Source organism: Mustelus asterias, chromosome 8, assembly GCF_964213995.1.
Source record: "Mustelus asterias chromosome 8, sMusAst1.hap1.1, whole genome shotgun sequence".
Lineage (NCBI taxonomy): Eukaryota > Metazoa > Chordata > Chondrichthyes > Carcharhiniformes > Triakidae > Mustelus > Mustelus asterias.
The window spans coordinates 121,332,545-121,349,276 of NC_135808.1; the positions used below are offsets into that span (position 1 = coordinate 121,332,545).

General features: G+C 41.1%; 1 protein-coding gene across 16 annotated transcripts in view; it reads left to right on the forward strand.

The window, feature by feature from the left end:
* The window catches only part of LOC144497506 (ecotropic viral integration site 5 protein homolog), a 220,782-nt gene that overhangs the window by 112,282 nt on the left and 91,768 nt on the right, over positions 1-16,732 (forward strand). For all 16 annotated transcript variants that reach the window (XM_078218878.1, XM_078218887.1, XM_078218882.1 and 13 more), the window contains 3 exons: positions 5,073-5,231; positions 8,517-8,663; positions 12,360-12,455. In XM_078218878.1, the coding sequence (XP_078075004.1) occupies positions 5,073-5,231; positions 8,517-8,663; positions 12,360-12,455 (402 nt within the window). The remainder of the gene's footprint in view (positions 1-5,072; positions 5,232-8,516; positions 8,664-12,359; positions 12,456-16,732) is intronic.

Genomic DNA, 16,732 nt, shown 5'->3' on the forward strand with positions numbered 1-16,732 from the left:
AATTTATCTGTATTTTTATGATACTTTTATCATACAGTAGTGGCCGATATGCACATGCATGTGTTTTGGAAAGCATTAGCTGCAACTTTTGAAAGTTTGCCATTGATGCTGAAGTTTATTATTGCCTTTGGCACTGTCTGGCGTAATCGAATGGGACCCAACTCTAATTTCGATGTCAGTTAATGCTGAAACATCACATGCAGTTCAGGGAGGACTTTCCTTTTACCGCATCCCCACCACCGACTGCCCGAAAGACTACCTGAAGGACTGCGGAATGATTCCTGCTGTAACCGAAATTGTGAGCAGCATATGACTGGCTTTGTAAAATGGTTCCCATTATTCCCCCTTCAGGTGGATCTTGAAATTGTTTCTCTTCCACTTGAAGTAAATGTTCTCAGAGCCAGTTGATTTTAGCCTGAGATGCAAGTAGAATATCCTACGTTTTTCAGCTGAAGATGCTGGGATAGATGACTACTTCAGGAACTCCCATGCATCCTAATTTTCCCTTTGCATTAAAATATTGTAGATTTTACATGTGTTGAGATCTAATGAATTAGTTCAAATATTTTTCATAACCATTGAAATTTCACCTAAAATTTTGGAAATATGCAGTATGTGAAATGGAGAATAACTTAAAATACCTGTTTGGGAAGTTTCTTGCCTTATTGCACATCTCTGACGGAAATCTTTGTCGCTTCTTTGGACACTGGTGAGGTCCCTGAGGATTGGAGGATATCGAATGTGGTCCCGTTGTTTAAGAAGGGTCGCAGGGATAACCCGGGAAATTATAGGCCGGTGAGCTTGACGTCCGTGGTAGGGAAGTTGTTGGAGAGGATCCTTAGAGACAGGATGTATGTGCATTTAGAACGGAACAATCTCATTAGTCACAGATAGCATGGTTTTGTAAGAGGCGGTCGTGCCGTACAAATTTGGTGGAGTTTTTTGAGGAAGTGACAAAAACGGTTGACGAAGGAAGGGCCGTGGATGTCGTCTATATGGATTTCAGTAAGGCATTTGACAAAGTCCCACATGGCAGGTTGGTTAAAAAGGTTAAGGCTCATGGGATACAAGGAGAAGTGGCTAGATGGGTGGAGAACTGGCTTGTCCACAGGAGACAGAGGGTAGCGGTCAAAGGGTCTTTTTCCGGCTGGAGGTCTGTGACCAGTGGTGTTCCGCAGGGCTCTGTACTGGGACCTCTGCTATTTGTGATATATATAAATGATTTGGAAGAAGGTGTAACTGGTGTTATCAGCAAGTTTGCAGATGACACGAAGATGGCTGGACTTGCAGATAGCGATGAGCATTGTCAGGCAATACAGCAGGATATAGATAGGCTGGAAAATTGGGCGGAGAAATGGCAGACGGAATTTAATCCAGATAAATGCGAAGTGATGCATTTTGGAAGAAGTAATGTAGGGAGGAGTTGTACAATAAATGGCAGAGCCATCAAGAGTATAGAAACACAGAGGGACCTAGGTGTGCAAGTCCACAAATCCTTGAAGGTGGCAGCACAGGTGGAGAAGGTGGTGAAGAAGGCATATGGTATGCTTGCCTTTATAGGACGGGGTATAGAGTATAAAAGCTGGAGTCTGATGATGCAGCTGTATAGAACGCTGGTTAGGCCACATTTGGAGTACTGCGTCCAGTTCTGGTCGCCGCACTACCAGAAGGACGTAGAGGCATTAGAGAGAGTGCAGAGAAGGTTTACCAGGATGTTGCCTGGTATGGAGGATCTTGGCTATGAGGAGAGATTGGGTAAACTGGGGTTGTTCTCCCTGGAAAGACGGAGAATGAGGGGAGATCTAATAGAGGTGTACAAGATTATGAAGGGGATAGATAGGGTGAACGGTGGGAAGCTTTTTCCCAGATCAGAAGTGACGATCACGAGGGGTCACGGGCTCAAGGTGAGAGGGACGAAGTATAACTCAGATATTAGAGGGATGTTTTTTACACAGAGGGTGGTGGGGGCCTGGAATGCACTGCCAAGTAGGGTGGTGGAGGCAGGCACGCTGACATCGTTTAAGACTTACCTGGATAGTCACATGAGCAGCCTGGGAATGGAGGGATACAAACGATTGGTCTTGTTGGATCAAGGAGCGGCAAAGGCTTGGAGGGTCGAAGGGCCTGTTTCCTGTGCTGTACTGTTCTTTGTTCTTTGTTCTCTTGCTGGGGTACAGCTTGCCAGAGTGCCTTGTCTAAGTGATCATTTTAGCTATGAGGAGAGGTTGGAGAAACTTGGTTTGTTCTCACTGGAACGACGGAGGTTGAGGGACGACCTGATAAAAGTCTACAAGATTTTGAGGGGCATGGGCAGTTGATAGTCAGAAGCTTTTTCCCAGGTTGGAAGAGTCAATTACTAGGTGGCATAGGTTTGAGGTGCGAGGGGCAAAGTTTTGAAGGAGATGTATGAGGCAAGGATTTTATACAGAGGGTGGTGGGTGCCTGGAACTTGCTGCCAAGGGAGATAGTGGAAGCAGATACGATAGTGTGTTTTAACGGGGTCTGAACATAGGATGGGAATAGAGGGATACGGTCCCCGGAAGGATAGGGGGTTTTCGTTCAGTCGGGTAGCATGGTCGGTGCAGGCTTGGAGGGCCGAAGGGCCTGTTCCTGTGCTCTAATTTTCTTTGTTCTGCGTACACATTCCAGTGTTTATAGATTAATTGTGATGGATGACATCACTGTTTAAACCCAAATCTATTGGAATCCAAGATCAACACTTTCTGTAAGGAAATGTCAACGGAGATCTCTGATTTCTTTTTGACCTTCCCTAGCCCAAGAGCACGGAGGACCACTTTAGCACCTCAGTTTTTAACCAGCTGAGATTAACTGACTATAGGATGTTCTGGTCTGAATTGCTTAGTATGGGATCAAGTAGTGCCTTTAGCAACTGAGTCATCAGGAGTGGTAATAGATTAAGACATAGTATGTATTGTTATTTTACATAGTTTATACTTTCCAACACATTACATTGAGTTCCCAGATGTACTTCATTTTGAGGCTGCACATTTGATAAATTGCACATGGATACCATTTCAAAAGTACTGCAATTTGATTGACAAATATTGAAATAATGGGAAAATATAAATGCATAAAATCAAAGTATTGGGAAATAAATGGAAACATAAAATCATGGAATCTCTACAGTGCATAAGGAGGCTATTCAACCCATCAAGTCTACACCAACTCTTACCTCGGCCCTATCCCCATAACCCTGTGCATTTTTCCAACTATTCCCTTAATCTATATCTCTTCGGACACTAAGGCAATTTAGAATAGCCAATCAACCTAACCTGCACATCCTTGGACTGTGGGAGGAAACAGGAGCACCCAGAGGAATCCCACGCAGACAGGGAAACGTGCAAACTCCACACAGACAGTCACCCAAGGCTGGAATCGAACCCAGGTCCTTGGTGTTGTGAGGCAGCAGTGCTTGCCACCGTGCTGCCTTCAACTGTACAAAACTCTGGTGCGGCCGCATTTGGAGTATTACGTACAGTTCTGGTCGCCGTATTATAGGAAAGATGTGGAAGTGTTGGAAAGGGTGCAGAGGAGATTTACCAGGATGTTGCCTGGTATGGTGGGAAAATCGTATGAGGAAAGGCTGAGGGGCTTGAGGTTGTTTTCGTTAGAGAGAAGGTGGTTAAGAGGTGACTTAATAGAGGCATACAAGATGATCAGAGGATTAGATAGGGTGGATAGTGAGAGCCTTTTTCCTCTGATGGTGTTGGCTAGCACGAGGGGACATAGCTTTAAATTGAGGGGTGAGAGATATAGGACAGATGTTAGAGGGAGGTTCTTTACTCCGAGAATATTAAGGGCGTGGAATGCCCTGCCTGCAGCAGTGGTGGACTCGTCAACGTTGAGAGCGTTCAAGTGGTTATTGGATAAACATATGGATGATATTGGAATAGTGTTGATTAGAGGGGCTTTAGATTGGTACCACTGGTCGGCGCAACATCGAGGGCCGAAGGGCCTGTACTGCGCTGTAATGTTCTATGTTCTAAGTGTTTGACTTTTTAAAAAAATGTTCCGAAGAAAAATTGTGGTAACGTGAGATTTTCAGTCGCGCCAAACAAAAAGCAGCAACTATACTATCAAGTCAATTCCAAAATTTGTATTGCAAGGTAATAGTGGTATATAGTGATCTCAAGGCAGCAATATAATTTAGGGGGCTGTTGTAAACAACTTGAATTTGCTTGTTTTATAATTCCTTTGGAAGAGAAGATGATTGACTGATGGACACTTGAGGATATTGTTTTTTGAACAATCATTTGAATTAGCTGTGACACTATGATTTGATCATGAACAATTATTCAAAGTTAGTGAAGGAGAAAACCCTGATTTTGATTTGATTTATTATTGTCATGTATTGGCATACAATTAAAAGTATTGTTTCTTGCGCGCCATACAGACAAGGCATACCGTTCATCGAGAAGGAAAGGAGAGTGCAGAATGCAGTGTTACAGTCATAGCTAGGGTGTAGAGAAAGATCAACTTTGTGTGAGGTAGGTCCATTCAAAAGTCTGATGACAGCAGAGAAGAAATTGTTCTTGAGTCAGTTGGTATGTGACCTCAGACTTTTGTATCTTTTTCCCAATGGAAGGAGTTGGAAGAGAGTATGTCCGGGATACACGGGGTCCTTAATTATGCTGGCTGCTTTTCCAAGGCAGCGGGAAGTATAGACAGAGTCAATGGACGGGAGGCTGGTTTGGGTGATGGACTGGGCTTCATTCATGACCCTTTGTCGTTTCTTGTGGTCTTGGGCAGAGTAGGAGCCATACCAAGCTGTGATACAACCAGAAAGAATGCTTTCTTTGGTGCATCTGTAAAAAGTTGGTGAGCGTTGTAGCTGACATGCCAAATTTCCTTAGTCTTCTGAGAAAGTAGAATCATTTAACAAATAATTGTGCGCTATAATTGGAGGCATAAGGGCTTTAGGGTCAGATCGTTTAAGACATACCAGAAGGATTTCTTCTTCAGAGTTGTAAAATGCTGTAAATCACTTGAATTGATATCCTTGCCCATAAAAGAACGAGCGAAATTTACTCAAATTCTCAAATTGTCTCTAGCGTCATCTGGCTAGAACTACGGGCAGGTGGAAAGACTCCCCGCGGAAGAATGCTGCAAGTGAGCTCCAGGACGAACTGATGACAGTGCGTCTCCGAGGAGCTGAAACACAGGCTGAACTGAAAGAAGTTAAACAAAGGATGTTGGAACTTGTAACACAGGTAAAAAAAAACTGCTACTGACTTTTTTCATGAAGTTGAGTTTGTTGCACAAGTTTAACCTCAGTAAGAATTGTTTCTGTCAATTCATTTTATTTCTCATTTTGTTATTTTCCACCCTTGCGTGATGCCACGAGACGCGAGTAGAGAGGTTAACTCACAGACTGAGATGTGCAAGACCATGACTTGTTTCCTGCTCCCCTTGTGCCTGTTTTTCCAAACTTCATTGTCTAGCCAAGATTGCAAAGTTGCCATTTGGGAAATTGAGTTTCAACAAGTTTCATGATTCCAGTTCCACAGATCATGATTACAGTTCACTGTGCCACTGAACTGCTTATTACATTGGAGGAAATACCTTCAAATTTCACAGAGATTTGAGATGAGTATAATTGTTGAATTAGGTGATCACTTTTGGTATTTTTGCTGCAATATACCTGATATAATGAGAAGTTGCTTCCTACCAAACACTGAGCAGATGTCTCTAGTTATTAAGATTCTGTACCAGTTACTTTAGATCCACAGGAAATACTGTTGAGCTTTGCCTTGCCTTTGCAAGTGTCTTGCAGTGGAACTTGACACTAACACACACACACCTGAAAGGTACTTTTTTGTAATATAAACTGAAAATTGAGGTTTTGGAGCATGCCATTATTGAAAACAAAATTTCCACATGTCAGTTCAACAACTTGGTGTTTGTTGGGTTCTGTTAAGTAGATGGTCCGGTAAACATCTCTGTTTGGATAAGTGTATGATTTGTAGTAGCGATCAACTTTTTTGATTTCATTATTGTTCTATCAAACAACATTAATTCAACATTGAATATACATCACAATTCAACATTGAAGATATACAAAGCATGCCAAACAGTCCAAAGACGTGTGGTTCAGTTTACCAGCCTTTGAGTAAATTACTTCTAATTGAATCACCATTGCTATTGTGGGGTAACTGGATCCTGCCTGATGCAGGGTCTAGTAATTTACCTCCCTCTTGTTTAACACAATTATAAAGGACTGGGGGCCAGAAGAGCTGTATTAGCAAGAAGTAATTCAAATAAGATTTTTGAGTATCTTTAAGTATTCATGAAGACTGTTTGTCCAACAGAGTTTTCTTATTGGATTGAATATACAGTTTGAATGTTTGAACCAAAGGTTTGTAGATCAGAAGTCTAGTATATGCGATGTGACAGAGGCTTGGCAGGTAGTAGAAAGTCAGTTTAAACATGCTGTTTTGCTGTGCAGATGGCTATATTTCCAAATGGATCGTCTGCCTACCTTGGGGTGCGGGAAAGGAAAAAAAAACACAGGATAATACTTGAAGAACTGTTGATGGAGCACTATCTGTCATATAAAGTTCAGTTTGCATTGGCTCTGGTTTTGCTTGCTTGAATAATGGTGAGCCTATCAATATTACTGGGTGGAACTGGGAGCAGCATCTGTCATGTGGACATGTGCACTTAAGAAAATCCAGAAAAGTTATTATCCAGGATATCCTACTCCACAGAGTTTTGCAGTCTTTGCCAGCTGAATCTGCACTCAAATCACTGTTGAGGTGTGAACAGGAATTAAATACACATTGGTCACGCTAAAGATCAGTACAAATCTTAACTTGCTCAGTCAGGTGGAACTGAATTTTTAAAAGTCTACTAAGTCAGAATTATTGTTGGGCAACCCCTTGGTCTGTGAAAAATTAATTTTTAAAATGTGGAGTGTTACAACCAAATGGGAGGAGTGTACAGTTTCTCTGCTCAGTACTCCAGGGGGTAGCACCATGATGTTGAATTCATTGACCAAAATAGCCAATTGTTTGCTTTCACTATTGTTAGAACCAGAATACAAGAGTCTTTAACTAGGCTTCTTTCAATAAACTCGGAATTATCGATTTATTATGAAACCGAACCTCTTTTTGAAAGTCAGGTTGCAAAAACTGGTTAACATACACTTCCGAATTACAAATTGTAGCCCTTTTTAATCACAATGCACATGAACATACATAAAAGACAAAACAAAAGGGGGTTTCTGCTAAGGTTGGCGTTTAAGGGAGAAAATATTTTTTTAGCCAATGGGAAAACATGAAAAGGATAAAGTTCGAAGGATTTTGACACTCTCAGCCTGGTATCTCTGCATGTGAAAGTGGATTGTTGGTCCCAGTAGTTGTCTGGAAGTTCTTTCCAAAGGATCTTCACTGTGGAGGAGTACAGAGCAGAATCAATGTTTCTTAGATCTCTCCCTTGTAGCTGGATACTGATAACAGCACTGAATTTCAAACGAAGCAGAGAGAGAGGAGTTTGGGAAACTTCTTTTTGGTTTATTCCCAAAACTGAATCCAAAAAGCAAGTTCAAAACAGCAACATCTCTCAATCAGGTGGTTATTCCAATAAATAACCAGGACCCCTGGAAGCATTGGTTTTATTTTCTCCAGAAGTTGGAGCTCAAAATAAACAAATAGTTCTGACATTCTCCGGTGCTTTGCTGGTCATTTAGCTCAAATTATGTGACTTCTTGAGAAAGGCAGTTTTCTCGCAGACTAAAGTGAACTTATAACCTTTAACAAAAAACAGGTCAGTTCCCAAGAAAGTGTCCAAATAATTCAATGTTCTTCCAGTTTTTTAAAATAAAAATGTAGTTCTTGGGGATAGGTATTCATAACAGGAGTTCCATTGCCTCAAATTATGTTACAGAAATATATATATAAAAATATATTTTTAAAGTTTATTTTCCTATTTAGGTTTTCCCCTTAACACACTGTGAATGCCCAAACTTTATTTTGCTTTATTTTGCAATTATTTAAATGTACTTTATATATTTTTATTTTGTGCTTTACTGTCTGAGAGGATTTCTCAGTCTGAGCCTTGCTGCTGCTTGCCCTGTTCACAGGCTCTGTTGAGGGTACTGAATTCAAACGGATCACAGAAAAGGATGAAATCTGTGCTCTGGATTCAGTTTAAACATTGTGGGGAACTTTGTTTTCAGGTGAACAGAGAGTGCAGTTCTCTCACCAACAACTGCCAAATCTGGGCCATTGGCTTTGGCAGAGTGCCATTGACGGAAATTATAAACGTGTTTTTCCCCCAGATGAAGGATTGTGAAAAGGCATCATAACTAAGTGCTAGAAAGGGGATGTAAAATGGAGTCAAGAATGTGAACAGCAACCTTCCAGAAAATGTCTTTTCCATGTTCGTAAAACATGAAGGGTGATGAAGAAACATTTGCTATTAGAAACGTTGATGTGAATTTAAGTTACAGTTTCTAATTCTTGCTTTGTTTATCTGTTAACTCGTTAAAATATCAGAACCAAATCAGCAATAATCAGCTATGTCGAGCAGAAAAGGAGTGCAATGGCCTACGTGAGAAGGTGCAATATCTCACAGCCCAGAATAAAGGACTACTCGCTCAGTTAAATGAAACTAAACGAAAAATAGCTGAGTTGGACTGCAAGGTACAGTATATAAAGTGTATGTACAATACATCAAATAATAATGGGTGTAAAGGTTTGTGCCACCTGTCTGTCCTGAGTGCAATTCATCTACCAAATCCTACATAAATTTTAGATGGAGAAGCGATGATCATTTCAATGTGTTTGGTAAGATGTCACACTCGAGCTTTGTGTTTTATTTGAGAAATTCTTCTAATAGTAACAGCTGTTTGAAAGAAAGGACATACCAAAAACTGAGAAATGTAAGGTTGTGCATTTGGGGAGGGCCAACAAAACAAGGGAATGTTCAGATAACGGGAGGATATTGAGAGGGATGGAGGAAGTGAGAGACCTTGAGTGAGTTCATTGAAAGCAACATCACAGGTAGACAGGGTGGTGAAGAAGGTGTTTAGCACACTGGCCTTCATCAGTCAGGGCACTGAGTATACACAGGGTCATTAAAACTGAAGTTAGCTGTGCAATTTGCAAGTTGGTTAATTCACAAATCAGTAACTGGAAATGTTGTAGTGAACAGAGGACCAAAAGCTCGAGAGCTGGGATTTTGAAAGTGTGCTCTTAAGTGAATTGGGCGATGAGTTATTTCCCCAAGGGTGGATACGAAAGGAGATTGAGTTGGCGTGAGGGAGGGGATGTATATAGGCCGTGCTACAAGTGCTGCACTGATCCCAGAGATGGCTTTATCTGGGATTAAGACAGTGGTACCACTAAGACCACGTGGGATGGCAAAGTCAAGTGAGTGACAGTGAAGATTCAAATGAGATCGATGGATGCTCAGTCATCAAGTGTGTTGAAGACAGAAGTCAAGAGAGTTTTTGGGTACTAAGGGATATGAGAACAGTGCAAGAGGAGCTGAGGTAAAAGTCCAACTATGTTCTTATTGAATGGCGGAACAACCTCGAAGGGCCAAATTGTCTACTCCTGCTCTTGTTTTTTTATGTTCTTTTGAAGATTCGTAACTCAGTTTAGTTCTAGTATCTTTCCTGGTATTTTGATTGAACTTTTGAGCACAAGCCAGAACAGTTAATAGTAGCAAACACAGATATAAGCTCATAATGATGAAAGTCACAATATCCTGTGAATAAAGTTTGGCCTCATATTTGGAGGATATTGAAATTACATGTATAAAGGTATGTTTTAGCTGTTAAGTTGCACAATATTTCTGACCAGCTCGCCATGCTCATTCTTCTGTCCAGTGCTCTGATTCCTTTCTCTTTGTCGCTTACTAATTTTACTAAGTTACTCGGTCGTTTCCCAAAATATTCTAGATTTTCATTTTGAGGTCAAAAATTGAATATAAATGAGCATTTTGTGTAATTACTGTGCCTAATTCTGATATTTTCTCTTATTTATGGAAGGTTGGCCGGAATTTTCCCATGCCGCCCGCCACTGGAATTCTAGCAGGTGGTTGGGCGGGGGGGAAGGGGAGACCATGTAAAGGTCCATTGAAGTCGGGTGGGAATCTCCGGTTTCCAGGCGAGTGTGGCCAGAGAATTCCGCCCAACGTATCCCATTCTACTTCCTTCCATGTTTCATAAATGGAATGAAAGTGTGTGTTTGTGAGAAATTGCATGCAGGATAGTGTGAGGGTGGATAGTGCAGCAGAGGGGATGTTGGCTGAATTGGGGGTCTAGTGAAAATTTAAGCCATTGTTCACGTTAACCAGTCTTGCAGGGATGTCCAGTACCCCATTAGTTGGCCCATCAGGATTGGGTGTCAGTGTTGTCAGAATCAGATGACGTATGAGAGAGATGCAGCAATTTTTGTTGTTTGTACGATATGTATCAACCAGTGAATGGTCAGTTTTGTAGTTACTTCAAGATTTTCCAAGTTTTATTATTGTCACAAGTAGGCTTACCTTCCACGCTACCTTAAACTTTCAGTCATCAAGTAATGCATTTTTGTCAGATATTTTATTTTTTTCACATATTTCAACAAGTCTTTCTTGGAACCTTTACATTTTCTGTTTGAGTGAAAGTGAGTGTTTTGTTTCGTTTTGTAACCAAGCTTAGACATTACTCAAATTACTTGTGCAAGAAAATGTCCAGCTGCTGTTACAGATTTATTTTACTGTCTTACCCATCTCTAAACACTAAACGTTCATGATAAATGTTTACAAATTGAGTTTATCTAAAAAGATTTGCACATGCAGCTCAGATTTTATTTTCAGTTAATGTGCAGTAGCTATAAAGCAACGATCCTTTCATTAAAACCACATCAGAAGCTGATAACAAAACCTTAAGGGCAGAACAGATTGCAAATTGCAGCATGCAAAGCTTTTTTAATTTACCGTTGTATATGAGCCTTCGTATCTTGGTCAATCCTCTTGGGTTTCTTCAGTTTGCAATAACTGTGTATGTTTAACACCAGTGTGTTTCCGATAAACTCAGCTATAGTTAAAACCAGAATCAGCACCCTCAATATAATATCCCCTTTAAGGAGAATAACTTGTTTTTGCAATGGTAAACTTGTTAATACGGAAGAGTTTTAACTAAATGTGAATTTCGCTGAGATTGGAAAACCTTGTCGTGGTTATAAAACCACAATCTCAGAAATTGCAATTATTTAGATGTTTGTAGATTGTAATAATTGCAAGCTTCTCTGATTTCCAGATGTGTAAATTCATTGCAGGCTACACATAAGTCACCTACGTGGACCACACAAACCTTATTAAGTGTGCTAGTTTCTTAAAAGTTAGAATATTTTGTGTATACTAATAGTGTTCCAACTTTCCTGTGGTGTATTTTTGAGGGGAAAATTTGTCGTTCTCAGGCTGATAGCTGCATCACACATTTGATGCAATCCGCTTGAGAGGTACAAATTGGATATTTTATAATGATCAATGTTAAATGTAGCACGGGTTAGCATTTTATTCACTTTGGGTGTACTTTACTCATTGACTTTGAGCATAGTCATTAATCAACCACAGCAATACACCATCCTGACTTGCAACTATATCATTGTTCCTTCGTGGCCTCAGTGTCGAAATGCGAGAGCTCCCTCTCCAACAACAACATGAATGCTCTTACACCACATAGACTGCAAAGGTTCAAGAAGGCAGCTCGCCAGCAACATCCTGAGGGCAATTCGGACTGGACAATAAATGTTGGTCTTACCAGCAATGCTCACATCTGACAACTGAATAAAAATAACTTAAGATTATTCTAATAATATTGACTAGCAGTACAGGAGGCTTTTACCCTATATAAAGAGCATTGACCGTGAACTTAGTGAGAATTGCAATACTTGTAAAATGTGAGTTCAGTTCCTTTTCAAGAATATTAACTTCTCTTAACCTATTCCGGCAAGCCGCAGCAGCACCCATTTATATAGAGGTTTAAAGTTGTAAAATGTCCTGTTACAGTGCGAAGTGTATCGATTGAAGTAGAAGTTAAGGATCCTGGCATTTAGCAGAGCTTTGCTGGAATATTTCTCACATGCGGTCAAGTTCTTGGTTGCTCTTCAGAATTATTTGAAGTGGATAAATTTCAAAAACCTCCCATGCACACATGCTCTCCTGGACACGCGCATTCTTCAGAACGTAAACAATGAGATGTCATCTTTCTTTATTCTTTGTACAGTTCTATTAAAAGTGAATGGTTTTAAAAAATTTTAATCAAATAGGAGATCTTTAATCATCAGTATTTTTAAGTGTAGGTATGTTATTTACATCACAAATGATTAGTTTTAATTTCATTTTAGAATAAAGAAGATGTGATGGCATTGAGACTTCGAGAAGCAGATGGCATAGCAACCGTGGTCGAGCTACAACAGAAAATTGCTGATCTAGAGATACAGGTATTTAAAGTACAAGTTTACATTGATGAAATTCTTCTCAATATCTTCTCCCCAATTTTCTTCTTCTGAAGCACTGAGTTGTACTTTTACGGATTCCAGGAATTTTCTGGAAACTTGCCCAGTTGGCTCAACATGTGAGCCTGACTGCTGTTGACGGGTTATTTGACCATGCTGGAGCAACAAAACTGAGCTCAATTCAGTCTTCAGTTGATAATTACAAGTCTGGTCTTTTCAGCAGAATTGTAAACCGGTACAAGGGTTCTATTTTTCTCGCCCAGCTTGGACATACTGAGACTAGTTACAGTGTGTCTACTGCTACCCTGGTTGAATCAGCACAGAGAAGCTTTTGTACCAGAAATTTGTACTCTGCGTGACACCAGGTGGTTTCACCCACTGAACCATTGATGGAAATCAGGACCTTGGAGAGAGGGGATTAAGGTGGTGCCAAACACTGGGGTCTGGAGGCTAGCAGGGACCTGTTGTAAATGGTATCCAGATTGAGGTGCAGACTTGAAAGACTGGCTTTAAAAAAAATTGGAACCATCACCCTGACAACGGTAGATGTGGTGGGTGAGAGGGGGAGTGCGGTGGTTAGGGTGGTGTGGGGATTTGGGAGGGTCACTTTTAAGGTTTAGTAACACAACATTTTTTTAATGTCACAAGTAGGCTTACATTAACACTGCAATGAAGTTACTGTGAAAATCCCCTCGTCGCCACACTCCAGTCCCTGTTCAGGTACACAGAGAATTTAGCATGGTCAATGCACCTAACGAGCACATCTTTCGGACTGTGGGAGGAAACCCACGCAGACATGGGGAGAATGTGCAGACTCCGCACAGACAGTGACCCAAGCCAGGAATCGAACCTGGGTCCCTGGCACTGAGGCAGCAGTGCTAACCACTGTACCATCGTGCCGTCCTAAAATATTATACCTTTCCCAAAACTCTTGAATTTAAACTAGCATATAATTAGTCTAAATTCTCATTATGCCCTATAGTCGACACAATTTTGATGACATGCTGTGCTGTTGTACCACAGGCTTGAGAATCTTGGACCTCAAAATAAATGTAAAAAGCTAAAGTCCAGGACAGGGTGTTGACTCACTATTGCCCATTTTATTCCTGTTGCAAAGTCTGGGAATTAAACCCCTCTTTGTCACCAGGAGATTGCCTAAAGACGTTTTTAAAAAATCTCTGCTCCATCCTCAGTTCACCCCAGATAGGCTGCAAATGCAGTATACAGTACAGTTTGCATGATAGTTTCCAGCAAAAGGGGAAACAATCCAGTTAAGTTTGTCCTGAGTTTACGTATCATGTTTCATATCAACAATTCAATCTACAATTTTCCTGAGCTGCTGGTAGATGTCTGATTGATGTTGGAATTGGGTGGTGAAATTGGATCGTGTCATTAGCGTAAAAGGGGCAGATGTCATTGGCATATTGTGAGTTGGCATCAGAGAAGTCTATATGAGGTTGTATTAACCACAGAGCTGTATTGTTTTGTAAATGTAGTGATTTCATTGTAGCCACTTTCCTAGCATTGGTTGATTGCTCCATGATTAATTATCCTTGGAAAATCAGCATTGGACCTCTAATTTCACCATTGCTGCAATTACTCAGCCTGCCGCATGCAAGTATAATGAAAGAAAGACAAAACCTACGTTTGTACTGTACCTTTCACAATGTCAAAAATTGCTTTACAGCTAATTAAGTACTTTTGAGCTGCCTACTCTATCTTGGCACTTGAGTTTTTTGAGGTACTGAAATATCGAGATAAAATGGTGTTGCATACTGGATATTGAAAATGTATTGCAATGAGAAGCAACAATCAGACTCTTCAGACTTGCTGATCAAGAAAACACAGGTGCAATTGTGGACCATTCAGTCTTTGTGCTTTGGCTTCTTAAAAGTACAGAGACACCTGAGAGCTCCAACACTTCTCACTGAGAGTGAAGATGTACATTTTTCAATCAGTCCACTTTGCTGCTCGGGTGTCATTTGATCTTTCTACTCTCTAAGATTACTGATCAAATAGAATCCAATTGCACCCACTTTATAAAATAATTATATTGAATAACTCCTGCACCCAGGCAAGAGAAGGTCTTCCACCTTTGTGATATATATAAATGATTTGGAAGAAGGTGTAACTGGTGTAATCAGCAAGTTTGCGGATGACACGAAGATGGCTGGACTTGCGGATAGCGAAGAGCATTGTCGGGCAATACAGCAGGATATAGATAGGCTGGAAAATTGGGCGGAGAGGTGGCAGATGGAGTTTAATCCGGATAAATGCGAAGTGATGCATTTTGGAAGAAATAATGTAGGGAGGAGTTATACAATAAATGGCAGAGTCATCGGGAGTATAGAAACACAGGGACCTAGGTGTGCAAGTCCACAAATCCTTGAAGGTGGCAACACAGGTGGAGAAGGTGGTGAAGAAGGCATATGGTATGCTTGCCTTTATAGGACGGGGTATAGAGTATAAAAGCTGGAGTCTGATGATGCAGCTGTATAGAACGCTGGTTAGGCCACATTTGGAGTACTGCGTCCAGTTCTGGTCGCCGCACTACCAGAAGGACGTGGAGGCATTGGAGAGAGTGCAGAGAAGGTTTACCAGGATGTTGCCTGGTATGGAGGGTCTTAGCTATGAGGAGAGATTGGGTAAACTGGGGTTGTTCTCCCTGGAAAGACGGAGAATGAGGGGAGATCTAATAGAGGTGTACAAGATTATGAAGGGGATAGATAGGGTGAACAGTGGGAAGCTTTTTCCCAGGTCGGAGGTGACGATCACGAGGGGTCACGGGCCCAAGGTGAGAGGGGCGAAGTATAACTCAGATATCAGAGGGATGTTTTTTTACACAGAGGGTGGTGGGGGCCTGGAATGCGCTGCCAAGTAGGGTGGTGGAGGCAGGCACGCTGACATCGTTTAAGACTTACCTGGATAGTCACATGAGCAGCCTGGGAATGGAGGGATACAAACGATTGGTCTAGTTGGACCAAGGAGCGGCACAGGCTTGGAGGGCCGAAGGGCCTGTTTCCTGTGCTGTACTGTTCTTTGTTCTTTGTACCACTACTTCTATGGAATAGGAAGAAAAATCCTGTACCGTTTATCTGGGTTGCAGGTATTGAATCTTTGCCCAAAATGTGAATTTACTGTCACCATGTTCATATGGTGCAGTTTACAGAACATTTTACCTAAGGGCTGAGGCAGTTACTGAAATCAGTGTTGTTGTCTGCACAGTTATGATATTTGGGATATTATGGGATGTGGGATATTTTCCTGTCAAATTAGCAATACAGCAAAATGCTTTTAAAGTTAAAAAACTTTACTCTCATGATTTGGTTTGTTTACTAGTTGGCCTGGGATTATCTATAGGGCACACATAACCTAAATCACTGCTGTGCTTAGTGTTAATGATCCATGCTGCATGTATATCAGATGATATTTGTACCAAGTGCCAGCAACGTGTGTTATCATTTTACTAGGAACTTTGTGATTAGTGAAATGATTGGTGGATCTTGAAAGGGGAAAAAATATCAAACATGATTGAGAGGAGAGAGTTAAATGGGGAGCAGGGGTGATGGTGGGGGAGAAAATAAAGGACCCGGAAACGGGAGAAGCATCAGAGCCTGTGATTTCTCCCCTGCCCCTGGAGGGAATAATGATCTTGTTTTGAAGTAATTGTTTTACATTTTCAGCCACTGCGTTTTTGTTACACACAGCAAATCACTATAATGAACTCATTCAAGAGTGTGACAAAAAGGTGAGTCATTAAAAAAGGGCATTGCTGAGAACAGAGCAGGAAACAAGTGTTTTACCGCGAGCAGGAAGGAACGACCTTGCTGAGAGCGGGGCAGGAGACAAATAGCCAAGGGCCATCACAGCACAAGGCGGAGGAAAATGAATCTATCTATAACCTAAATTGGATCAAATAATGAGTACATTGATACATAAGCTTTAAATAAATAAAACAAGTTTAGTTTAGATGGGGCTGGTGTACCATAGCTGCAGCTTGTGGCATAGTTTTGTGAGATCATTGTAACCTGTGATGTGTCTGCATCTTGCGGAATTTAATCTTCAAGTTGTTGAGTTGCACACATTATGGGGCATGAAGAATAGGCAGAGTTATCTGGATGCTTCGGTCAAAGAGGCAGCGACATCCTTTTGGCTAGATAGTGTACTAATCAGGTTAGTACACTGACTGTAATAGTCATAGAGATAGGTGTGACTGCAGGACAGGCATTTAAGGGGATTTCAAAGGCATTGCTGGAAGAACC